The 26,761-nt window shown below is 42.0% G+C and overlaps 1 protein-coding gene across 4 annotated transcripts in view; it reads left to right on the plus strand.

Moving 5' to 3' along the window:
• Positions 1-538: 538 nt before the first annotated feature.
• CBFB (core-binding factor subunit beta) overlaps positions 539-26,761 on the plus strand; it is a 43,101-nt gene continuing 16,878 nt past the window's right edge. The window contains exons 1-4 of one of the 4 annotated variants that reach the window (XM_069868161.1): positions 540-732; positions 1,814-1,900; positions 6,132-6,248; positions 24,518-24,634. In XM_069868161.1, the coding sequence (XP_069724262.1) occupies positions 655-732; positions 1,814-1,900; positions 6,132-6,248; positions 24,518-24,634 (399 nt within the window). In that variant the 5' untranslated portion in view covers positions 540-654. Of the gene's footprint in view, positions 733-1,813; positions 1,901-6,131; positions 6,249-24,517; positions 24,635-26,761 lie in introns of all 4 variants that reach the window. The other 3 variants (XM_069868159.1, XM_069868160.1, XM_069868163.1) reach the window with 3 other exon arrangements.

Genomic DNA, 26,761 nt, shown 5'->3' on the forward strand with positions numbered 1-26,761 from the left:
AGGGGCTGATGCTCCCCTGGTCTGGATGGGATGAGGGATCCAGGCAAAGGGGCTGATGCTCCCCTGGTCTGGATGGGGTGAGGGATCCAGGCAAAGGGGCTGATGCTCCCCTGGTCTGGATGGGGTGAGAGGATCCAGGCAAAGGGGCTGATGCTCCCCTGGTCTGGATGGGGTGAGGGGATCCAGGCAAAGGGTTTGATGCTCCCCTGGTCTGGATGGGGTGAGGGATCCAGGCAAAGGGGCTGATGCTCCCCTGGTTTGAATGGGGCTCGGGGTGACTCAGCACGGGGGGCTCGGGGGGGGGCTCGGGGCTGGCTCGGGGCGGGGGGGCTCGGGGCCGACCCGGGGCTCATGGGGGGGGGGGGGGTGCCTTGGGGCTCGGGGGGTGCCCCTGGTGCCGGGGTCCCCATCCCGGCGCGGCCGGGGGGAGGCGCGGCGCGGGCGGCGCATGCGCGGCGGAGTTGTGAATGGTGCGGCTGTTCGGCCGAGTTTACGAGCGGGGAGGAAGTCGGAGGGGAGGGGGGAAGCGGGAGGAGGAGGAGGAGGAGGAGGAGGGCGCCGAGGGGAGGAGGGCGCCGGCGGGGGCTAACAAAGGGCGAGGCTGAGCGCTGGGGCCGGGACAGCGCGGGGCGGGCAGCCGGCGGCCCCACCACCATGCCGCGGGTTGTCCCCGACCAGCGCAGCAAGTTCGAGAACGAGGAGTTCTTCAGGAAGCTCAGCCGCGAGTGCGAGGTGAGGCAGCGCCGCCGCTCCTGCCCTCCCTCCTGCCTCCGCGCCGACCGTCCCGGCGAGCTGCGGGGCTCCCCTGCCCTCCCTCCTTACCCCCCTCCTCCCTCTCTCTCTGCCCTCGCCCCTCTTTCCTGCCGTATCCCTTCCCCCTCTCCTTTCCTGCCTCCCTGCCTCTTCTTGCCACCCTCTCCCTTCCTCCCCGCTGTCCCTGCTCTGCTCGCTCCCTTCCTCCCTCCCTGCTGCCCCATCCCTTCTTGCCCTTCTTCCTCCTGCCCCATCCCTTCTCACCCCTCTCTCTGCTGCCCCATCCCCTCTCCCTCCTGCCCCATCCCTTCTTGCCACTCTCTCTCCCATCCCTCTCCCCTTTCTCCCCTCTCTCCCATCCCTCTCCCCTTTCTCCACTCTCCCCATCCCTCTCCCCTTTCTCCTCTCTCTCCCATCCCTTCCTCTTCTTCTCCCCCTCCCCCGTCCCTCTCCCCTTTCTCCCCTCTCCCCGTCCCTCTCCCCTTTCTCCCCTCTCCCCCGTCCCTCTCCCCTTTCTCCCCTCTCCCCCGTCCCTCTCCCCTTTCTCCCCTCTCCCCGTCGCTCTCCCCTTTCTCCCCTCTCCCCGTCGCTCTCCCCTTTCTCCCCTCTCCCCCGTCCCTCTCCCCTTTCTCCCCTCTCCCCCGTCCCTCTCCCCTTTCTCCCCTCTCCCCCGTCCCTCTCCCCTTTCTCCCCTCTCCCCCGTCCCTCTCCCCTTTCTCCCCTCTCCCCCGTCCCTCTCCCCTTTCTCCCCTCTCCCCCGTCCCTCTCCCCTTTCTCCCCTCTCCCCCGTCCCTCTCCCCTTTCTCCCCTCTCCCCCGTCCCTCTCCCTTTCTCCCCTCTCCCCCGTCCCTCTCCCTTCTCTCTCCCCTCTCCCCCATCCCTCTCCCTTCTCTCTCCCCTCTCCCCCATCCCTCTCCCTTCTCTCTCCCCTCTCCCCCATCCCTCTCCCTCCTCTCTCCCCTCTCCCCCGTCCCTCTCCCTTCCTCTCTCTCATCCTTTTTTCTCTTCTCTCTCCTTTCCTCTCCCCGCGGTGGGTGACGCCGCTGCCGTGTCCCCTCAGATCAAGTACACGGGCTTCAGGGACCGGCCGCACGAGGAGAGGCAGGCCCGCTTCCAGAACGCCTGTCGCGACGGCCGCTCCGAGATCGTAAGTGGCGCCGGGGACCCGGGGCGGGGGTGTCCCCCTCTCCCCAGCCTTACGGTCACGGAAAACTCCCGGGGAGCCTTGGAGGGGGCCGGGAACCCTCCCCGAACGGGCTCCGTGGTGGAAAGTTTGCTGTGAGGGGAAGAAGATGGTCTTGAGGGAGCGAGGTGCCTTCTGCTCGCCAGGTCCCCCTCCTGCTCCCTCCTCACCGCTTTAATTTTACCCCCTTTTTCTTCTTTTTTTTTTTTTCTTTTGTCCCGGAAACAGTAGTTTTTCAGAAATGAGCAAAACCCTTCAGAAGACGCTGGCTGGAAGGAGCTGTTTGACGTGTTTGTAAATGAAATCGGAGGCTTTTACGATTAGGCTTTGAAACTTGCAGATTGGTCCCCGCTTCTCTCATTCATCATTTTCTCATTCGAGGTTACTTACTGCTGGCTTCTCATGTGAAGTAGCCGAGTTATTTCCTGGTGTGACTCGTGCTGTGACCCTTCTAGGGGATCAGCATCTCCTGGTGTTAACTTCTTAACTCTTTGTTGTGCTTAAAATGCAGAAGTAACCTCTCTTACATTTATAGGATGTAATAAGAGACGAGGTGAAAATTCCCTTCCCATAGGAAACAGCCCCTGCTGGGTTTATGATGATTCTTTAATTTCACGTGGTATAGATCCTGCTAGTCAGTTCACGATGAAATTCTCCTTCTGCACATCCAAACGAATGTAGTTGAGTGCCAGTTACTGCCACTGATCTTAGAATCATAGAATAACCAGGTTGGAAGAGACTCACCAGATCATCAAGTCCAGCCATTCCTATCGAACACTAAACCATGCCCCTCAGCACCTCTTGCTCGTTTATTTATAGGCAAAAGGATATATGCTCAAATACCTGATTATCTTTTACTGAGTAACTTTATTTTAGCTCAATCTTATCCCAGTTTGTTATCAGTGGCGGTAGAACCTGTAGTGTTATTTTGTGAGAGCTCCCCTGTAGTCAGTCTCTGAATTTTACTTTCTTTTTTTACATTCATTTTTCATTGTGCATGTTTGTTTCCTTTAAAAAGTCACCAGGGAAACAATAGGTAGGTAAGGAAAACATAGTTTTCTAGCATTTGAAGTTCCTGAACAGGTCAAAGTACACAGTATACCTGAGTCCTTCCCTTAAAAAAAAAAAAAAAAAAGGGGAAAGCCATGTAGCTTATAAACTAGCTTTCTATTGCAGCTTATGCTGTTTATATAAATAGGAAATCACTTTAGTTTCCCCTTTGTACTTACAAGCCTGCTGGTGTCTTTCTCTGCCAGAACTTCATCCCTTGGAAGCAGGCGGTGTTGCTCCTTCTACGTATTGTTACTTCTACTTAATTATAAAACAGCCTCTAAATTCCTTGGTCTGAAACATCTGGTTTTGTTTTGTGAACAGGGTACAAGTAGGCAGGTTTATTTAGAAATGTAGTGTGTGTAAAGACTGATGTTAAAAAGAGCTAGCAATTTTACTCTTTTTTTTTTTCTTGTCTTGAATGTTTTTCCAGATATCAAGGATTTATTCCTTTATCTGCAAAGGGAGCCTTTGCAAATGACCTTACATATTTTTAAGCGGGGGGAAAAAAAAAACCTGGGAGAACAGCTGGAGATTTAATGTACAAGTGGCAATAGGTTGTTGGTTACTCTGTCAAATAACTCTTGATTGAATAAAGAAAATCATTACCAGTATTACTGAGAAAGTAACTGTGAAATACTAAACAAGATTTCAGGTTTACTGATCTTGCTTTGATAACTTGAAAATGACTCTTAAGTGTCCAGTTTGGTTTGGGAGGCTTCCGAACTACCTGTTTGTTTGAAAGGTAGTTGTGCTTATTCTCCACTTGTGCCTCAGATCACCCTTCTGCAGCCTCTTAAGCTCTTTGCAAAATTTGAGCTTATCTGTATTAATGCATTTCAGACTGAGCTTTAAAAGACACTGTATAGAAAATTATAAATTATACAATTATAATACTTTCAGGTTTGCTTGTTGCTAGAAGAAAGCTGTTGGATTTGACATTGTCCTGTGTGGTTAGTAGTGAGCCTGTTCTCGAGTTTTTCGGTGTTGACGGATGATTTTGATTTGAGACACGTGGGTATTTTAATTGGATGGGTTTACCTGTTCAAAGGGAGGGAACCAGCTTCAAAAATCAGAAGAATAAATATCTGCATAGCTTTTTAAATAGCCTATGGTTTAAATGGTGCCTGCATGACTCCACAAGGATGTTGGAATCTGTGTGCTTTCATTTCTTTGCTGTTTTTCCCATGGTTTTCGTGGCCCTCTAGCACAAGTTGGGGGGTGCAAGCAGGGAGGCAAGGGCACTTTGGTGTCTCGCTCTGTTTCAGAAGGCAGATATGGTGCTTCCAACCTGGTATCCTTGGGGACTGCAAAAACCAGAGTGGTCCTGAGGGCTGCAGTGGTCGTCTGCTTCGCGCTCAGAGGTCCTGCTCCTTGGCATTTTGTTTTAAGTGTATCAATTAAGGGCTATAAAACATGTATTTACTAAAGATGCTCAAGGTGGGAAGGCAGTTCTTGAGCAGACTAAGTGGTGATGATTTCAGAGTCAAAAATATTTGGAGATGGGTGTCCTTTTTTTGTTGATACATAAATGAAATCACTCAGAAAAGCAAGGGATAATACACACTAGTCAGCCTGGAAGTGGTGGTCTGCAGCCCTCGCAGTTTTGATACTGCCTATTTGTGCAAGTGTATCTTGAATGAAGTTTCTATTACACGGATTGAAATGTTTGTCTTTGCGGATTGCAGGGCAAACAAATATTAATGTACCAGTACATAATGTACCCCCTCCCAGGATTAGTAGGACCGATTCGTCAATTTTAATGTCATTGAGAATGTGCTTAACGGGAGGTTTAAAAAGGAAAAACAAACACCAAATGTCTGCTTTTAAGCACAGCCTGGAATGGAACCTGCTTGCAGAATATCAGGCTCCCTTGGTGGAGAGGAAAAAGTCAAGACAAAGCACTTCTACTTTCCAAATGGGAGGTATTAATCCTGTGACAGACAGCGTTGCAGTGCATGACCGGAACTATCTTAAATAACGTGTAGAGCTATTGTGTCAGAGGCAGCAGCACAGTTATACCATAAACTTGCTGAATTCTGCATTGCTTAAAAGGAATCAAGCTTGTCAGGAAATTCCAACTGTTAGAGTAGTACTTGTATAGCTTTTAAGAAAAACTGTATTCTGGATTAATGACCATTGAAATCTAAGTGATCATGGTAATCGATGCACTTATTTGGTTGCAACAAATTATGTTTAATCCTGGGGTTTGGAGTGGAGTCATATACTGGGAGCATTTTTGAGCATTTGCTTGCTTACAGGACATAATCTCGTGTACCAGAAAAGGGTGTAAATACAGTGAATTCGACTTCTACTTGCAAAAATAATTTTGTTTTGTGTCTAGAAATTGCCATAGTCTTCATGGCTTGGAGTTGATAAGGTATACAAGTAAATAGAGAGGGTTTATAAAGAGAACTGATTATGATTTTCATTTGAAACCATAGAAAATTATTTACTGGAAAGTAGTGTATGCTTTTTCTAGCATGTTTAAGTCAGTCTCTTTAATGATTTTACAAAGTGCTGCACCCGAGAATTCTCACTGACACAGCATCTGCTGATTTGGGTTTCACCGGTGTCTTCATTTGGCAAGAGGATTTTGTCTTGTGAGGTTTAATTGAGCTGTATAGTGATGCTGCTTGCCTGTAGATGATAAAATAAGAATATTTACAGTTCGGTTCAGATAAGTGTTTATCTAGCTAGAACTAGATTGTGAACAGAGAAGAGTCCTTTTCCTTCGAAAAAAGTTATCTTGGGAGTTAAGATTCTTTCAGCAGTACTTCTTTTAGAGATATGTAAGCTTTTTCAAAAGCATGGGCAATTTTTAATCTTGCAGGTACTAGGTTGGTGCAGGGTCTGCAGACAGAGCTGAAAGGACAGATTCTAATGTCAGCAAAACTGATTTGAAAGAAGTATTGATTCCATGTTGTATTTTATATCCAAAGCAGCCAATGGCAAATGTTGTCAAAATGGAATCAGATGTTTGTAACTTAATACTTAAGAAAAATGATGAGTGCATGTTTTTGACTCTAAGTATTCTCCATGCTGCCTGGCTTAAGACATAAACTGATGTAAAAATAAATGACTGCCTGCATAATTTATGTAATGTCTTGCTCCCTGATCCTGTTTGTATTGATTTTTCTAAAAGGCTTTTGTGGCCACAGGAACCAATCTGTCTCTCCAGTTTTTTCCGGCCAGCTGGCAGGGGGAGCAGCGACAGACACCGACCCGGGAATATGTTGACTTTGAAAGAGAAGGAGGCAAGGTAAGAAGGAAATTGTTGAGACTGAAAGAAATTCTTATGTTGTGCTTATGATCTTATTAGTATGGACCACATGTATGATGTGGAATTACTAATATTTCACATCTTGGTGCCTGTAGGTGGTCACACGAGTACAACTGAAAACTGGTACGATAAAATCTGGTATCACTTTGTTTTAAAGCGTGTTAATATTTCTGGAGGGAAGCACGTGGGCACTACTGGTGGCTTTATTATGTTGAGGAACAGAACTTTTACTTCTACTGTCATGCTGCGATAAAATTTTGGAGGAACAATTTAAACCTGGTGTTGAGTAGGTGCTTCTAAAGTGGTTCAGAAACTGGACTTTGACCAATGAATTGTGGTAGACTAATGAAAATTCACACTCCAAACAGGTCGCTTCCTTTGGTCTCAGGTTGCAAGTTGATACAGCATGTATTCAGTGTGCTGCTTAGTGGAATGAAGCTTTTTTTTCCCTCTATTTTACTGTGAGCTGTAATACAGAAGAAGTGTCACTTTCAGAATTCATTTCTGAGTTGTTTTTTTTTTCTTCTGAGCTGATTGTCCCATAGACTGATTATTAAAAGCCAGAATTCCCTCATGACAGTGATGCTTGCTGTGAAGCTGTATTAGGTTTAAAGTCAGAAACTTTGCTTAGTCTCATCAGAATAAAGTTACTGAAATCACTTACAGCTGGTTTTGTTTTACAGGAAAAACCATTCCTTTAACAATGTAGATGCTGTCTCTTATCTGTGCTACTGTAGATGCTTTGGGACTGATTCAAAGATCAGATGATTCAATGGGGGACTTTCTGCAAACCTCAGTAGGTTTGGACCAGTGCTTAAGTCCATATAGCCATTCTGTTTCAGGCTAATTTCTATATAGTTTTTTTTTACTTTAAAGATTTTTAATAGACTACAAAATTCTTGATTTTTGCCTAATATTTTTTACCTGCTGTTGTAGGTTGTTACAGCTGATGCTACCAAACCTAGCAGAGTGGAGGAAATACCTGAAGCATATTCAGGTTTAGCAAAATATTAGGTCTTTATAATGCTGGTAGGTGGAAGATAAGTGTTTACTGTAGTGGGAAAACTTGATTGGAAGGAAAAGAAGTCCTGAGGGCAGATACAGTATTTGGAATTAAAGTTAATGAGTTTTTTTTGACAAAAAAGTTTTCCATTTTGTCCTGGGAGGCTTGCAAATGTTTGACAAACTGGGGGAGAAGGAGTGAAGTTGGCTGTGCTGGGTACTGGCTGCTTTGCTGAGGAAACTGAATTGAATCTGGCTGAAAAATATTGATTCTGGCTCACAATTGAATGAGGAATTTTTCTTGTAATGTGTAAGGCTACTGAAGTCTCTCTTCTTGCCAGTTCAAAACTAATTTTATTTAGTCCTATGATTTTTTTAACTTTGTTTTCTCTGAATGAGTTCTTAAAGTACTGAACAACTACATCCATTTTCTTGTGTTGCCTTAATCATGTAAGAGTGTAGTAGATATTCTGTGTGCTAAAGTAGAGCATGAGCCTCATTAATGAATGCCACTCCCTGTTTTATGTGTGTTTACAGTAAATTCTAGAGTGCTTTGCTAAGAAGAATTAATCGGAATGAGGCTAGAGGTGGACAAACTAATAAATGGGAGTAATGCTGTGCTGTAGGTCGAAACAAATCACAAATTCACTGTTATAATCAAACTTTAGCAGTGTAAATCAATGCAAATGCAGGCTTGCTCTGCACAGAATTAAACTTGTCTGAATGTAAGCCACTCCCAGAACTTCAGAAGAGGAGCAAGCAGAATGGGAGTGTTTCTTGCGTTATCAACAGAAACAGTTAAATGTTTCATGTGAATTGTCTGAGATTTTGTCCTCTGTAGGTTTCTGCCCTTTGGTCTTATCAAGAATTTCTTTCATAGGCTTCAACAGTCTCTTAACGCCATGTGATTTTGTAGCTCTGTGCCACATTGTTTAATGAGCTTTGATTCTTGAGGCGGCACATAATGCCTGTTTGTTCATCACTGGGCTTAAGCCAGCAAGGCATGTTTTTAATTATATGAATAAAAAAAGGCTATGAGGGGAGCTGTCAGTTAATTATTATTTTAGGCATTAGTTTGAGATTAAGAATGTAGATAAACTTACCAATGCGAGAATATTTTTATTCTGGAATCCTGCTTCACTGTTTGGCTAAGCGTATGATGGCCCAAAATAGTTTATCCAGTTGAAATATGTCACTATTGTGCCTTGGAGTGTTGTACACAGACTGGAAAAGCTGCCAGTGCAGTGTCTGATAGAATTGCTTCTTAAATGATTTCATTTTTGAAAGAGCAGCATCCTTGTGAATCTATGTGACAGTTGGAATTATGTGAGTATCTGCCTCATAGGCTGGAGGTTTCTCATTCTAGTATTTCTCAGCTGAAGGGGTTTTCCCATGCCTAATTTGTCTTTTAATTTGATGCATCTGATGTTCACTATGGGTGGGTGGGTCTCTAGTGGTTGCCCTGTCTTCTTTAATTCAAGAATTGGATAGCTGAGTGTTCACTTAATGTTTCTACTCACGTTAAACTCAAGCTTAACATTTTTTTTGGAGATGATTTTAACATTCTGTCTTTACCCTGTAGCAAATTTAATTGTGTATTTGAGCAATTTTTCAAATTTGTCATAGCAAGAGAAAAAGTAGCACTAAAAATAGGTCCCTAGATTGCAGAAATCATAGAACATTGTATTTCATTTTGATTGTGGGAGTGTATGGAGTGTGTAAAATTAAGCATATGTCCCATTTCTGGCTATCCAAACTGTACCAAGGCTTCCCAATCCTTTGTGTTGTCAGATAATGTCCAGTTTGGATTTTTTAAGGAATAAATTAATAGACTTCGTTAAGAAATCCAGAGCCAGCCAGTGTAGTAGTGTAATGTATTGCGTTGAATCTCACATAATTGAACTCTGGAATGAAATGAAGAGCTCTGTTTCTACCTTTGTTCGCTGTTACCATTAATTACTTAAATTAGCTTTCTCGTGCCTTAGGAAGTTCTTTATTTTTTTACTTCAGTTTTATACCAATACCATGTGAACCACCACTGGAGTGTGTGTGTGTGTGTGTGTGTGGACTTCAGGCTTCTTAGAATCTAATTTTATTGCAAGTCCCCTTGTTTTGTCAAGAACTGTGTGATCAACTTTCTTTTCACGATTCATTTTGTACACTTTTACAGTAAGATGAAATGTCCCCAGTTTTCATTTGAGATGTTTCTGTAGGTCTGGTCTCTCTTTACCTTCAAGAACAATAGTTCCGAGGTATTCTTTTTTATTGTCTAGATACCAGTTACTACCCTGATGAAGTGTGTGAAGTTCTTTTACTTCCCCACCCCTTTATAATTCTGTTCTCCATCTCATTTCTAGCGCGGCTTAACTTCCTGTCTGGTGTTTTTCGGCAGCTGCTCACGAACCAGAGTCTTGAGCACAGGCTCATTTCAGGGTAATATGCTGTGAACTCTGCAGCTCTGGAGGAAAGCACCTCAGATGTGATTAAATGGATTCAGAGTGCCTGCTGTGCCGCATGTGTGATGTAGCTGGGATTGCTACTTTAATGTTAGAGTGTTTACTTTGTTCTAGCCATAAATAAAGATTACCAGGCTTCAGTTTTCTTCCTGAAGATGCTGAGTTTCTACCCATGCAGGTTTTTTTTCCTGTTATTACTAGGAAATTTTATTTGGCTGTATGTTGATGTTAAGTGCTTGGATGAATGTGAAAAACCTGGGAATCTCTGTTGTGCTGTAGACATTACAGCAGTTACAGAAATGTAATGAGAAAGAAAGGTGCTGTATTTGAATACGAAAAATATATTTGAATGGCAGCCAACAGCACCAGTTTTCCACTTGTGTCCTCTTTTCTCACTCCAGGTTTGATAGGTGGGACTTGTCCCCCAATCAACTTCTTGTTTTCTGACTTTAGCAATAAAATTTCATGGATGATTGGGATGGTGTAGGCTGCTTCATCTTCTGAGCAAACACAGTTTCCTATTCAACATAGAGTACCCCGAGGAATTTGCTTGGAAAGTGAAGAAGTGAAGGCATAATTCATGAGAAATATATCTGAAGATCAGTGCTAACTTGTATTGAACTGAATGTTTTACTTTCTTTTTTTCTTTTGTCTCCTCCGCTTTCTTCAGAATTTATGAAACATTAAATCATTCAAACGGAGTTGGAGTAGCAGCTTTCTTTTTTCTTTCTTTAGGTATGCTTGCTTTTGCAAAATTGGTGAGGGTGTCTGGGAAACTCATTTACAGTTTCAGCTTTCATTTTACCCCCGCTGTAGTACTTAAGAGCCATATTCCTTCAGTTCTTCTATTTTCAGTCCAGCAGTATCTGAGAATTTTTTTGCATTGTCACCATCTACAGTGTTCTCACAGTCAGCAGTTGCTTGTATATGTTCTCTGCAAGCCACTGAGTGTCTGGACAAAAGCAATTAGAGTTTAATTTTTTTTTGCAGGCCAATGGGAAAGAATGTCCGATACTAGGGTTTTGAAGATCATACTGTGATATGCTACCACATAGGGCAAACCATCTCAGCCATAAGATGTATGTGGTCTTAACAGTTATCAAGACTTAATTCTTTTATTTGTCTGCAGTAATTCAATGCTCCTTCAAATCATTGTGAAGGTCTCTGCTTAAAGCACTTCAGGAGAGAGCGCTTCCCAAACAGTTGGGAGCTGCTTGACAAAGGTTCCCAGAGCTCTTTGTACGTGGTGGACGTGTATGGGCTTGTAGGATGTTAACTTGGTTAGTAAACTAGCAAACGTGAACCTTTAAGTGGCACCAGGTGCATTCTTTGTGGACTAGCTCTTAACATTTGAGGGCATTTGGTTTCCCAGGAGCCGTCCTGCTCAAACACTTTCTCTTGCAGAGCAGTCGTGTTGCTTCCAGATCTGGACTCGAGCTGAGGTTGGTTGTGTAGCTCTGCACAGTCGTTGTCTGATTTCTAGCCTAGTCCCTTAGGGCACTGGCGGGTTAGGATAGTGATATTTTGAAGTCAGATTCTTACTAGGTTCATCTGCTGTTCTCTTGCTATGTGCTCAAAGAATGATATGGAATTCTTCTTCCAGCTCAGTTTTCGCTTAATTCTGGAATGTGGAGCCTGGAATACTTGACTAGTGCTTGTCCTCCAAGCTGATGCTTTCCCTGAGCACCCTTAAGCTATTTATCTTCCTACTGAAGTCTGATGGCCTCACCACCCCAAAACGTGGTAACTGGGAGAGAACCTTCTGGGAAGAGCAGCTGATGGTGCAAGAAGGCACATAGAATCACAGAATGGTTTGTGTTGGAAGGGACCTTAAAGATGATCCAGTTCCAACCACCCTGCCATGAGCAGGGACACCTCCCACCAGATCAGGTTGCTCAAAGCTTCATCCGACCTGGCCTTGAACACCTCCAGGGATAGGGCAGCCACGGTTTCTCTGGGCATCAGCTGCTGAACTGTATGCTCTGGCCCTTTGAGGCCCTTCTTCAGCCAAGGGAGGTGATGTTGCCGTGATGAAGCCCACATTGCTGACATTCCTTTTTACCTTTCTCGGGCTTTTTCTGTAAGCTTTAAACAAGAAATTCAGTGTGTAGTTATTCTGACAGCAGATAAATGTGTTTGATGGTGTATGCAGTTTGTACCCAGCCTGGCTAAACAGCTTAATTTCTTCTTGGAGTTGCATGTTGGGAGTTCTGCAAAGGCTCAGTGCCTGAGGAGAATCCACTTTTCTGGATGGTCGCTTGATCAGTTTTCATCCAGGATCATCTATGTGGCTTGTGTAAAATATTAGTTTTCTATGGGTGCATGTGATTATAGGTTTTGTTATTGTGTTTGTCCTTAAGAGTCTTTCATTTAGCAGAGACTTCTCAGTTTCTTTTCGTTTTTTTCCAAATACATCATTTCTTTGTTTATGGTCCTATACCATTTTTGCTTCAGAGAAGAGTGAAACTTTTCCTTGTTTTGCCTGGTTACTTTGGGGTATTATTTATTATGACCTGTTACTGCTCTTTAATTGAAACTCCATTTGAAGACAAGCAGTCATGGTATATCTTTGCTTATTCACTTTTCCTCAAAACTGGGAGGTGTATCTATCTGTGTCCAGTTTATGCACTGTTAACAACGAGGTGCTTGGGGTTTGGGAAGAGCGAGCTCACAGCTTGTTAGGTACATGTTGTCCTGTGCTGGCAAGCAGCCGCTGGCTGAGATTTGGACAGTTGTTCCTGAGGAGTGATTTAGCATAGGGTGCCCTCTGCCACTCGAGCATGAGTCACACCAGGCATCTCTCATGTGACGAGTATCCACAGCCTTTTCCCAGGGATCCTTTCACTCCCCTTGTCCTCTAGATACTTCTGCTACTGTGTGCAGCCTTGTCGGTGCATTACAGTCCCTGCAGTGATGATGCAGTTTTGAAACAGTGCTTACAAGCAGTACTGCCGGCACGGTTGTGCTGTGTGTGATGCCTGCCTGTCAACCTTTTCTGTAGGTCCCAATTACTTCAAGTCTGCTGTCAGTAAACCTGCTTTTGATTAGCTTTTATTACATGTTGCAGCAGCAGTTATTCAGTCTTGAGCTTTATTCATACCTTGAACTTTTTCCAGTGGTCTAAATACACCCATTAGATTTGTGTAGACAAGACTTTAAAAGATTTACTCATACCATCATCCTAAAGTTTCCCAGAAGAGGAACAAAACCAGCATTAGTAAGCTAAATTTTACTTTTGGGAACCAGCTATCTATAAGGACAGATGAGTGCTAGGTGGATGAAAGCAGTACTTGAGATCTCTGCAGCAGAGAATCTGGAAGAAATCCAGACACTTGGATTGTTGAATCCTCTTGTTTGCATATCAGTCTCCACTTCTTAAGCAAAATTGTTAACATTATGCTTCTCTTCTGTTATGAATGAGGGAAGTAAGAACATTGCCGTTGGAGGATGTCTGTTTCGTTGTGAAAAATCACTTAATGCTTCATACTTAAAAAAGAAGAAATCAATAAGATGATGAAACATTTGCTACAAGGAACTGTAATTTTTCTGGGAGTTACTGTAATGTTTCTTCAAGCTTTATTGTCCAAAGCACAAGTAACGAAATAAGCTAATTAGCTTGCATAATTGCATATTTGATACTTGACAAGTTGGCTTGGTGAAATATGTACTGTGACAATAACATGGGAAAAATGAGGGCTCTTGCATAAGACTGCTATTCCAAGAACATGAGTGCTAATGAAAGGATCATTTCTGGGGGGGGATAGTTGATACTGCAGATGTTTTGTTTAAGCAGAAAGTCTTTGCATTTTCTGTAACAGTGTTATCTAGACTTGCATATGAGATCCTAATGGTAGCTTCCTGAGGATTCTGTGCAGAACTTCTGCCTTCTTTTGCTGTTTAAGATACTTCGCTTCAACAGTTGCAGGCAGCAGCTTTATGTTGTGGGACTTAGGGGTATGCAACCTGTTTTATATGTTCATTTCAGTATAAATGTAGAAGACAAAATCTCTGGAAGGTGACAGAGAGGTCTTATACCTGGCATAATTTTTAATGTAATGGTTATTAAACTTTAGTTTTACATCGAAATACAGTGACCAAGGACGGAGTTTTGTCTGTCAGATACTTCAAACACTGGAATCTAGGGAAGAAACCAGCTTGACAGAGGCTTTTATGTCCTGATGAAATATCTTTTGGTGGCAGTTGAGGAGTAGCCAGCATTGTTTTACGAAACAGATCTGAGGTGACAAGAAGTTGGTTTTGGCTTCTTTTGGAAAACTAATACAAGCCTAAAGAGTGCTAAAAAATAGCTAAGATGGGAAGGCATCTGGATGAAGTAAAACAACTGTAGTAGTGTATTTTTACCATGCTAGTTAAGAGATTTTTTTGGGATTTCATTATAAAGATTGCATGTGTTTCTGCTTTGCTTATTTATTTATTAGTGTATTCAGAGTGAGCCTTTTCACTTGGGGGAGACAGTGTGGCCAATCAGTCATCCAGTGTCCAGATGCCTCCAGCGAGGGGAATCGAACGTACCCTGCAATGTGATTATGCAACCTGGCAGCCGGGTGGGTTTTTGTAGCAGAAAGCTATCAGGAATTTAGTTACAGCAAACCCAAGAAAGATGTTGTTCCTGATGACTTCAAAAGGTCTTAAAACAGAGTGTTCATGAAACATACAGGATGGTGTTTGGAAAAGTAGGATGAAATTTTTTTCAGCTGTGTTATCATACCTGGAACTTGAGAATCAGACTTGAGAAGAAGTCCAGTTCTTGTCAGCTATGTGTTTTTTGTACTTCAAGAAAATGAATTAGTAGGTGGTTTATAGGGAATAAAAATAAATAGTGCATAAGAATTTAAATATGTTCCTCTCTTGCAGATCATAGTGTTGGTTCTCTCCTTTACTGGTCTTATGCAAGGAGAATTCTTGTTGCATTTTGGACAAACAAGGATATATTTATATTTTTCACTGTCTTTATAATTACATAGATTTTTTTTTTTTCTTTAGGATTTTGTTATTTGAAGAACTTGCTATTAAACATATCTGCAAGTGCTAATTACTCTGTTAAAGAAACTTCACAGTCATTGCTAATGAGGTTTCTCTGCAGACGTCGATAGTTTTCTACAGAACAATTATGACACTGTGAAATTTTATTGGGTGATGAAAGCTAAGTGGTTGTTATGGTGTATAAAAGACAAAATTCCTAACTTGCATTATTTTAAGGCTTGGTACTTCTTGCTGAATAAATGTTCATCCAGTCTTTCCAGGCTTTAATCCTGCTTAAGGGGAAAGGATGTAATGAAAACCAAAGGGGAGAAGAGGCAACTTTACTTGCCCCTCTTTTGCTCAGGTTAGCTCCCGAATGGTTTTTATTAGTTTCTTGCTCATGTTCTCAAAATCAGGTACCTTCTAGTTAAGTATGTTTACATTAAATGTTTCAAATTTGCAGTTAAAAAATACGATTTTAAGAGTATTTATTTACACCCAGGTAGCAAGGTGTGTAAATGATGTATTGTAGAGAAACTCTTCTTCCTGACCCCCTGTTGCAGCTTGTAGTTATAACTGCTTTTTGCTATGGTATTTTGGGAAAGCTTGAAAAGAACTGATTTCCCAAGTAATTTTGAAATTTCCGTCTGGAAAATCTGTTCTGTCAACGTGGCAGAGGACAGCGTTGTGTGTCCCTGTTAGTTAACTGGGTTTGTGAGCAGAAGCATTTGTCAGTGAGATGCATGCATGCTTACAGCAGCAGAACAGCAGTAGTTTCCTAGCAATATTTTGCTGCCAAAACATTATTCTTTTCCAATGTTACAAGAAAAATTGGATCTCTTTTAATGCATGCTGTGAATTTAAAATCCAACCATCTTTCTTGTGTAGAATCTAGTGGTAAAGATATGCTGATAAGAGACCCTGTAAAGTTCTACGGGGGAAAACCCCAGCATATATTTGCCTTTCAGATTATCCTTGTATTATCGTCACTGCATTTTTGTGGATTCTCAGTTCCAGCTACGGGTTAGGTTTTGCCTTTTTGAAGGCAAATGGAGTGAGTCTGAGCATGAGACGCATTTCATGTCGAGAGGCGTTAGACCTCTTTGTAGTGACACTGTAAAACCAAGAATCCACCTACTCTTTGCTTTGTATGAGGGTTTTTTTGGTGGTTTTGGTGGAGTGTTTCCAGCAGTAGCAAAATTTTGGAACTGTATCTGGAGACTTATTTGTTATTCAACGATGAGAATAATTTCTGTGCAGTACCCTTTAGCATCTTTATTCTGTTAACTTCTAAGCACAAGTACTGACCAGTGATCTTGGTGTGGAATAAAATGCTGTAATCCCCACAGGTTTTAATCACATTTGTTCTGACACCCTTAATGCTTCATATCTGCTCTTAGTTACAGACTTGTTTTTCAGTAATTGAAACAGTAACCTGCATAATATAATGAAACATTGATCTGCTTTGGAAAAGGAGCCACGATTACATAGCTTAGCTAACTGTGCGGAAAAAAATCAACTAACAACAACCAAAACCCAATTAAAATAGCAGGTTTTCTAGAAGTGACTTGTAAATTCTGTCTCTCCCATAAAGTGAGGAAGATTTTTTCCTGCTGTTCTTTTTCTTGAAGTTTGAAACCAAACCAAAATGTATCACTATAGTAATTCAGTGATACAGAAAGTGTATGGATAAAGGGTTTGTAGCAGCTCCAATACTGCTTGCAAAGACATTTTTAATGTGAGTCCATACGTGGATCTGTTTTCTACATGAAGTTGTAAGACTGGATTGTGCTGCATTTGAATTTTATTTAGGTGGGGAGGGTTCTGAAACCTTAGTTTTATTTGTAGCAAAACCAGGTGATTTCTGCAAGCAAACTTAAACATTGGCTGTAATACATAATACCCAAACATCAGGTTTTGCTGTGGAGCTGAAAATTGTAGCGAGTATTTTCTGAGACAGTTTTCCAGTTGTGAATCATAGTGCATTCTTTCTTGAGGGAGTACGCTAAGGAAATGCTATTGCTTATTATCCAAACACCTTCTGCTATAAAAAGAGAGCTAAAATAGATTTTTGTGTTGTTGGTGTTTTTGAATGAAACTTATGGCATAAGTTTTTTTAGGTATTTTTTCTCCCTATGGCTGTGAAATGCCCTAAGGTAATATTTCAACCTGTATCTTGAATCACTTTTGACATTAGCATGTATACATAGACACGTATAAAATTCATGTGTTTCTTTTGGGGGGGAGAGGGAATGCATTTAAAAGTCTAAAATGGGTATTGAAAAAACCCTGTATTCCTCTGACTCCCAAATCTGGCAGGTACAGTATTTTCACAATGGTTAGATTAAATTAAAAAAATCTCTCTAAGAAATTAAGTCAAAGTTGCAAATTTAAAGCTCTAAATTTAGCTTAGTAAGCTCCAGTATGCCGAAGTTGAATGAGCAAGGCATATATTGCTCTAAGATGGGGAGAATACTGGAGTTTAAAAATTTTAATAGCAATTTTAACTGCTTATATACAAAACCTGCCTACAAATTATAGTTAAATTATTTAGCCCTCTACTCAGCAATTTTTACTTGTTGCTATTAAAATTATAGTACAGGCTATTAGCAAATCATGGGAAATTTTGTGTTTCAGCAAATTCTTTTCTTCAAGACATTTTGTTCCTCACAGTCAATGAGTTTTTCTCCTTTGCTTTTTGTGATGTTAAAACATATGAGCGACTGCATTTACAGGTTTTATTTTTCTTCCTATTTTTTTTTTAAAGCATAACAGTCTAGATTGAGGCTTCTGGCAAGCATACTCTCTTCTTAATATTTCTGGTTTTGTTTGAGGAATTGACCTTTGTCATAGCTGATGAAATAGAGTAACGCTCTAGTTCATTTTGAACGTTAAACTTTCTTTCCAGAAATTCTTCTTGTGGTTAGTAAAAACTAATGCCCAGGTTGTTGTTTTTCGGTTGGTGCTTGTTTCTTTGGGTGGGTGTTACCGCATGTATAGGTAAGAGAGGAAAAAGGAGAACAGGAAGATGAAAATGGGCTTTCTCATGCACTGCAACAGACCTGGTCATTCCTAGAATCATAAAGGTTGGAAAAGACTTGTAAGGTCATCAAGTCTGACTGTCAGCCCAACACCACTGTGCCTACTACAACATGTCCTGAAGTGCCACATCTGCACAGTTTTTGAACAGCTCCAGGGATAGAGACTCCACCACCACCCTGGGCAGCCACTTCCAGTGCTTCACCATTCTTTGAGTAAAGAAATTTTTCATAATATCAACTCTAAACCTCCCCTAGCACAACTTGAGGTCATGTCCTATCACTTGTTAACTTGGGAGAAGAAACCAGCACCCACCTTGCTACAGCGTCTTCTCCGATCTTCCCAATCTTAACAGCCTCTTATCAAGTTATGTACTTAGTCTGAAGTGGCCAGTGAAATGTCTTTGCGTGGTCAGAGAGCTGTAGGTCATGGGCAGAGCCTGGAAGTCCCAGGCCAGCAGTCGCTGGTGAGCCATAACAGTCACCCTTGGGGATGACTTGGATGCCACCCTGGAGAAAAAGAGAGCTGTCTTCAACTTGAAAGCCACAGGTGACTCATCCCTGTACAACTGTTTAGGAAAAACTTGTGTTTTGTCAGGGAGTGGTACTTTGCATTTTTGCTAAGTAGTGTACACGTTCAAATTTTAACAGAACCTCATTTTCATGTGTGGAAGCTGTTTCGAGATGTAGCCTTCAAAATAACTCAGAAAATAATTTTCTTTCTGTGTTTAAAGGAAGAATAATGCTTTGAGGCGTGAGACACAGAAGGATTGATCTAAATTTGTTGGGGTTTTGAGCTGTTACACTTTGTAATGTCTTGTTCTAAGATTAAAAATGCTAAAAAGCCCATTTCACTCTTAGTGATTTTTTAAATGGGATTCTTTTCATCTGTTCCTATTTTATTTCATTCTCAGTTTTCTTTCGCAGTTGAACTGACAGAGTCAAAGTACTGTAAACTCTTCGTGACTTGGTTATTTTTCATGTTTCTTCTAAAATGTGAGTGATCGTTACCTAAAACTTAGTCTGAAACCTTGTCAGCTTTTGTTGTCACTTAAGTATTGTGATACTAATGAAGATGCTCTTTTGCTAACCAAATAATTGAGGATTTTGGTATATAAGATCTGTTGAAAAGTTCTGTAAAAGCCTTTTCCTTTTTTTTTTTGCCTTTCATAGGTTGCATCATCTGTCATGCTTTACCCCCTCTTTGAAACCCAGGCTAGCAACCTGTCTCTGATTGCGATACGCAAGTGAGAGTCCTGGTATTTGGGGAGGGAGGACTGACTCAACTTTACCCTTCTAAACAGTCCTGTCAAATCTGTATAGTGAGAGCATCACATGTTATTTGTGGAATTGCATGATAGAATCATAGAATGGTTTGGGCTGGAAGAGACCTTAAAGATCATCCAGTTCCACCCTTCTGCCTTGGGCAGGGACACCTCCCACTGGATCAGGCTGCTTACAGCCCCAGCCTGGCCTTGAGCACCTCCAGGGATGGGGTGTGTAGTTATGTTCCTCTAAGATTTCTATTAAAGGAAACAGATGAATAGATTATTTTCTATTAGAGCATTTTGAATAGGTGGTGTCCATTTACTCAGAGGTGTATGCAGACTATGTTACTGGAAGCTGAAACGATGAGGCTAGCCCTAACTCATTTAACATCTTTTTTAGTGGCAGTAAATATTTACAACGCTTTCTTTCTTAGTGGTCAGTGTTTCAGATATGAAGTCACCACTGGGGAGACTGCTGTTTAAATATTTAAAAGTGGGGTATGATTCAGGGGAGGGTGGGATCAAAACTGGGATGTAGGTACTCTGCTCAGCCGAGAGAGAGGCAGCTTGTGTGAACAGTTATGAATGGCAGGACGTGTGTGCGATGAGGCAGATGGTGAGTCAGAACTGAGGCTCTGTGAGAGAACGTGTTTTGCTCCACTGTGCTGGGAAAATGAAAACAGAAACGAAGGGACCGCGCCACTTCACTGGGGACTGGTGTTTCCTGGGGGGATGAGGTTGGTCCTGTGTGACAGTGGCTGCTGTGAGCGTGCTGATTCATTAGGCAGTGGGCGGTGAGAACCGTCTGCAGGCTCTGGGGGAGGAAATGGCTTGGTTGCTGTAGGGAGAAGGAACATTTTCTGTAACTGCAGGATGTGTGGATGGAGCGTACAGATAGCGTATCTGTAGCACATCGGTTAAATACCCTCATGTTGTGAGATAAGGATTTACTAGAGGACTAAAATAGGATATGAAACTGAGGTTTGGCATCTTGTGCTCAAGTAAAGCAGCTTTTTTAAGTCATTGAGAATTGTCCTCTGCCAGCTTCACTATAGTCAAATTAAGTTTGGTTTTTAAAACATGAACGAACCGTGTTGCAGGAGCCAAGTCCCTGCCTACTTTCAACAACAAAGCTAACTCCCAGTTAGTTGGAGTTGGAGGAGAGGGTTACTCATTTAAATGCAGATGAAAAGAAGTAACAGATAAGTTGGAAGAGTATAAAAAAGAAGGTGAGATTCACTGTATATTGAAGGTGGTGCGGAGGTCTTTGAGATCATGCTGGCTCATAGGCCAAGAAAACACAAACACAGCTCAGTGACTTAGAGCCTGATATATTTGGGCAGCCCCTTCTCCAGTTTATGGTGCTGTTCATCCTTCATCCAGATCATCTGCCACCAGATAAGGGTGTTTACTCTTGTGTCAGCAAACAGAATACTTGTTCTAACACGAAAAGCTTGTTTCCAATGCTAATGCGTCTAATTCTCCCATTCAAAAAATTCTAATGCTTCTTTGATTTTTAGTAGGAGTTTGAAACAGCAGATGTAGTTTGATGTGAAATTAAACTTTTGCATGACAGCTGCCTGAACAAAAATTCTGCTGGCCTAAGCTTGTAAAAGTTGCAGATCTCAGTATGTGACCATTTGCCTAGGTCTCAGAATCTAACAAACTAATTAGCTTTGGCTGTGGCAGTGTGGAAAATGAGGCTGGAAAATGAGGGACATCTTAATTCTCCTCCTTCAATGTGTGTTCAATAATGCTTAAGTCAGTTACACAACTATCTGCTGTCCCTGTCAGAAAAGCCCTACGTAGTTGATGCACAGGATGGGCTGTACTCTAAAAGGAGGCGGCTGTATAATACATCTTTTCCTCTTGTGTGTCCCTATAATGGTGATTCTTCTAAATTTCTAAATTCCCCCACTGAATATGGAATTGGAAATTGCCAGACTTCCAACCTCTCTGTCTTTCTATTGCTCTCTAGCACTTTTCACCTCAGTGTCCCGAGTTTCGCAAGACTGATTTCCAGCTATAATGAAAAGCACCCAGCATTATGGGTTCTATAAACGCAGTTAATCTACTACAAAACCTTGAAAGTTATTCTAACAAAAACATCCTTTTATCTACGTTTAATCAAATTCAACAGCTCAGTAGTAACGGGGGGAAGTTTGGGTCTTCATAGAAATAATGTGGCTTTTGCCTTTGCTGTCTTACTGTGACAATCTGAAGGCAGCTTTCAGAATAGAGATTTCTGGAAGTCAATTTTGAGATGGATTTTGAGCTGCCGCAACAGATCGTGTGCCTATAGACAGGAGGGATAATTTATTAATAAGTCTGTTAAGTTCGGAAATTGAAAGGGAACCAGCATGGCTTTATCTGAAAAGAAGGAAATATGTGGTTAAACGGTTTTGGCTACAGCCTTAGGTGGTTTCCATTCTCCAGAAAGAGGAGAGGGGGAAAAGGAGTCTAAATTGCTTTCTCTAAAATAAAGGAAGAAGCACCAGTGTGCTTTACTGTGTGTTTTAATTAGAGAAGAGTTCCTGCAATCACACGTGTGGTTTCAATATGAATTATACTAAATTTGAATGATTGTATAGGAATTTCAGAACTCGAATATCTTGCAAAGGAATTAATCCTTTCAGAGGTAAAAAATGTTTATTATCTGAGTTTTCAAGACGTCCAAATCCAGTGGTGTAAGGCTTTGAGGGCTCTGATTCAGGAGCAGAATGCTTTATCTCAAAAGGTCAGGCTGCGTGCTGGTGGTTTCCAGGCTGTTGTCAGCTGCTCAGCTGTTGGTCAGTGTGCTTAGGGCAGATAGTGGGCATCGGTAATCACATTGATGCTCTCGACTTGTTTCCCTTTTCCCCATTGGCTTCCGAAGACTTTCATGGAATCTCCGGCACTGCTCAGGCTTCCAGGTGATGTGTGAGGTGTTTCATTTGAAGTACTGAGCTCTTGCCGTAGCATCGGAGCTGTCTGCTGCTTGTGCTGAGCTCTGAAGTTTGCGTGTGATGCAGCAGTCGCTGTTGTGACCAAGGCTGTTGAGCAGTGCTGAAGCAAGGCAGTGGCAGTGTAATATTCCTTGTCAAGACAACAAATAAAAAATACTGTCATTCTGGGAAACTTGAAAGGCTGGATTTTGTCACCCGTGCATTGTTCTGTGTAACATTAGATGTCCCAGGCTTTTGTTGTGGGCCAGAAGGACAGGAGAGGCTAGGTGAAAGGTAAACCCTAAAGGAAGACAAGCAAACTGCTTGTTTTCTTCTGCAAAAAGTGATTAGCATTAGACTACAGACTGTTTTGTCTTCACAGACCCATAGTTATGTTATGCTGCTTGCTTTTTTTTTTTTTGCTTTTGAATTATTCTGCATTAGAAGAATGACTTCTGATTCTAAACTACTTAAATGCATCTGTTAGGTTGATAGTGCATACTTTGTTTTCTTGTGTGATGAATGAGTGAAGACTGTGCTGAAAGGCAGTAGTGTTGTATTTCATATTTTGAAATGATTAATCTTGAAATGAGGGCTGTGGGAGGTGGTTTCCTGGTAGTCCACGTCTTACTCATGCTGGTTCTGACACCTCTGAGTGCTGTTGGCTGGTATGTCTGCACCCTGCATGATGTGCTGTCATCGCAGAAGACATAGGTGTGATGACTTGCATAGCTAGTTCTGTGAATGCAAAGGCAGCAAACCAGTCTGTCCTCTTCTCAGCTGAGACTCTGCAGTAGGAAAGCTGATTCAAGAGAAGATATGCTTCAGCTTACCTTTATTTCTTAATTATTGACCTATGGTATATCATACTGATTAAAATTTCTGGAACATAGAATCATAGAATCACCAGGTTGGAAAAGACCCACTAGGTCATCGAGTCCAACCATTCCTATCAAACACTAAACCATGTCCCTCAGCACCTTGTCCACCCATCCCTTAAACACTTCCAGGGAAGGTGACTCAACCACCTCCCTGGGCAGCCTCTGCCAGTGCCCAGTGACCTTTCCCGTGAAAAATTTTTTCCTAATATCCAGCGTGACCTCATACTGAAGTGTGATAAGTTGCAGAAATCAAGCTCAGACCAAATATGTATTTTCTTTGTCAAATGAACATAACTTGTTTGTCAATTGATTTCATGTTATTTCTTCCTTTTCTTCAGCTTATGGATTGCTTTTCATGTTGTGTAGTGCTTAATTTTAGTAGGAAAGTCTTTGTGTAAGGAAGACTTGCCTTCCTTCTGCACGTCCTGTACCACTGTGCGTTTTCTTTTTCTGCTCGAGTGACCTTAGCTGATAAGCGTGGAACTGAGCAAGTAGGCACAGTCGGGGCTCTTTGGAATGCACTACAGCACTAAACATCAGTTATGCCGTGAGGATTTGTCAGAGGATGGATTTAGAACTATTAGAGGAGGTGCTGTGTTAAAATTCCCCTACCTCGCTGGGTCGCTCCTGAAGACTGCAAAGACTCGCAGGAGTTTGAATGTCGAGGCAGTCTTTAAGTCTGAAGTGGATGTTGGCTTTGCCTCTCTGGTGATTCAGTCTGTTCCACGAGGGGTTTTGACTTGAAATAACTACTGAAAGTTGATTTCTGTTTTTGTTTTGTTGTTGGTTTGTTTTTTGTTTTTTTTTTTTTTACAATTTAGGTAGTATTTACTGCTGTTTGGATTTTTTTAAGGCTGATGTCATTATGTCATTAAAGCATCAAACTCACATAGTGTCGTATTTGCTTCTTTTTAAATTTCCTGTGTGGAGATTAATCTCTAGCCTTTAGAAGGGGGAATACTTCAGCTTCAAATCACTGTATGCTGTGATCTAGATGTAGAGCCTTAAGCTCGTGCAGTATTCCTTGCTGCAGCTCAGGGCAGTGTGTGTTGATGCGATAGATGGGGTTTGATCGTCTGGTGGTGCTTCTTTTGAAAAGCCTTTCACAAATGCTAGAATAGACACAGGAAGACGTTCTTCTTTTCAGCATGGTGTGTATATACAGTGTATTTTACTGGACTTTGAGTAGCTTGTGAATCTGAGGAGGACTGAAACTGGTGCTTGCTCTTTGAAAGAGCTCATGTACTCATTTACTGGGGTAAAATATGGTGCTTCCTGGGAGTAGGAAAGCCTGTGCTTGATAACCATTTAAATGTGCTGTGAAAGATCCTCCCTGTCTGGCAGGATGCCGCTTTTTTTTTTGTGACACGAAGGTAAGCTGACAAGAAAAAGTTACTTTAACTGAAAGCAGTAACAGAATCTAACCAAATCCTGGTACATGCCAGTTAATAAAATGAGAACACAGCTTAAATTTATTCCATCCAGTACAGTAGACAAAAGTTACCACACTGGCTTGATTAAAATGAGTTCTTGGAAAGGAGGCAGGAGAAGCTGTTAACTAGAGTTTCGTGTTACCAGCTGGTTTGAATGTTCTTCTAAGAATACACGCAGAATCTTCCTGCATCAGTATTTTCATTACACGGGCATGTGGGTAAATGCTTTCAAACTAATAGCGTGTGTACTGCTTTTATTTCAGGTGTACTTGAAGGCACCTATGATTCTCAATGGTGTCTGCGTAATCTGGAAAGGCTGGATAGATCTACAGAGACTGGATGGTATGGGCTGCCTGGAATTTGATGAAGAGCGAGCACAGGTAAGACATTCCACCCATAGCTGCTGTGCCTGAGACATTTGTCCTTCTGGAAGGGAACACACAGTCAGGGAGTGATTACGCATTCTAATTTCTTTGCTTTCTGCCCTCACTTTGAGTACAAATTCCAAGGAAAACTTACAGTATACAAGTTCAAGGTAGTGGTTGTAGCTAAACTGGTATTTTGATTAGATCAAAGTATTAAAGGCAGGAATCATCTGTAGTTTACAATTTGGTGGGTGATTTAGCAATGTTGCTGTGCTACAGAGTAGTAAATCTTACAGAATTTGAAAATCTGTCTGTAACTTAACTGTTTAACTGACAGGTTATTCTAGCTGTTGTAGGTGGGGTTATTTGAAGTAGATTTTTGTTTTATTCTGTAGGGGGGAGAGGGTGAATGAGTTATTTTTCATTTGACCTCTAACAGCAGTAGACTGTTCTGTTAAGGCTTGGCAGCTTTTGAGAACTTAACTTCCTATCTACCTACTTCCTATCACCAAAGGGGCTGTCTAACAGCTGAGTCTTTGGACACACAAGAACGAAGTAAACACAGAGGAAATGACTTTTTAAGTGCGTATCCTGGCTGTAAGGTTCACTTACACAGCTGTAAGGTTCCTTAATTTAGTCAGACTTGAGACTGATCTTTGGTTTTGAGATGTGACTGGGTGACAAAGCTGCTCAACTGTTATGGAAAGCTGCTGCACGATGTTTGTGTGGGCTGCCAAATGGATCACCAGTCTCTGCAGTGGATAGTGAATAGGATGTAGTGACATCAGTAACCAGAGTAGTGACTTAAAATCTGTCTTGTGGTGAACTCAGCAGTTCATTTCTTTAATTTGATAATTACAAAATGTTAGAAGTGTGTGAAGGCATGGTCCAAAGCACTTCTGAATGCAAGGGTTTGTTAAGCATGCAGAGAAAAGAAGGGCAAACAATTTCCTGCAGCCTTTTTTTTCCCCCCTCACCAAATTCTGTATTGGTATTCCATCAAATTATTCTGTTACAGCCATTTTCTCCTAACTTCTCTGCAAAGACCTCTTCTTACACCCAAGACCATCACGACTTCCCCTAACTTTTCTAGAAGACTGAGTAATTCACTCTGAACCCCTGCTCAGTGTGTCCTAAATGGTAGCTCTGTCTTTTTAATCTTGATAGCATAATGAAATTGAAGCTTTCTTTATCTCCTTCCTTTTGTTCCGTTAAACTCGGGGACCCAAAGCAACTCACTCTTGAATAATTGAAGTGGTTTGTGTAACACTGGTGATTCCCTTTGTCTTGCTTTGTTACACCTCATGTCTGTCATGCATGCGAGTGATTTTTGCAAAAACTTAAAATTCAAACAAGCTTTTTCCAAATAACCTTTACTTTCCATTTGTGCCCTTTGGAGTTTGCTTCTGCCAGTTGTGCACTGGAACCAATTTATGTAAGGATGCATTTTCTCTTTCCCCGGTGTGCCTGTCGTTCTCGGGCCTCGCTTCCTCGGGGTTTCTCTTCTAGTCACTCTGCAGCCACAGTTGGTCACTGCGCAACAAGTAGGGACACTTTGATTCCATCTGAATGCCAAGAGCACTCCTCTGTTCCAGGTGTGCAGAACTGAAGGGCATATTGATTAATTCATTTCTGGTCAAGAGCTGGAAGTATCCAAATCACCTTTTATATGGAGACATGGCAAGCTTTGTGGTGCCTTGCCTTTCTCTAACTTAAGAAACTGGTTTGCACATTATTGACATCATGTTACTGTGACTAGGTTCTGGGTTAAATAGAAATGCTTTGTTCAAAACAGCGTCTTTGAGATACTTGCAGCCCTCCCTTCTTCTGGATGCTTGGAAAGAGGGATTATGAGGACAATAGTCCTGCTACCTTTTGTTTAATCCATGGGAAAAGCCACAAACCCAAGCTTTTACTTGCATGCTGTGCTTTGCTGTGGCATTCACTTCTTCCAAAGCTGAGTGTTGGCATCCTGAGCTTGCGAAGCTCCTGTAGCAGCATTGCAGCAGCGTTTCTTCGGGAGGAGACTCACTGTTGTAGCCTCCATTGGTTAGAAATCCTTTAGGCTATAACGGCTTACAGGGAAAGGGCAGATGTCGGCCTTTGAGGTCTGTGCAAGGTAAATCACAAGGTTCTGGATCT

This window comes from Phaenicophaeus curvirostris, chromosome 14 (assembly GCF_032191515.1).
Source record: "Phaenicophaeus curvirostris isolate KB17595 chromosome 14, BPBGC_Pcur_1.0, whole genome shotgun sequence".
NCBI lineage: Eukaryota > Metazoa > Chordata > Aves > Cuculiformes > Cuculidae > Phaenicophaeus > Phaenicophaeus curvirostris.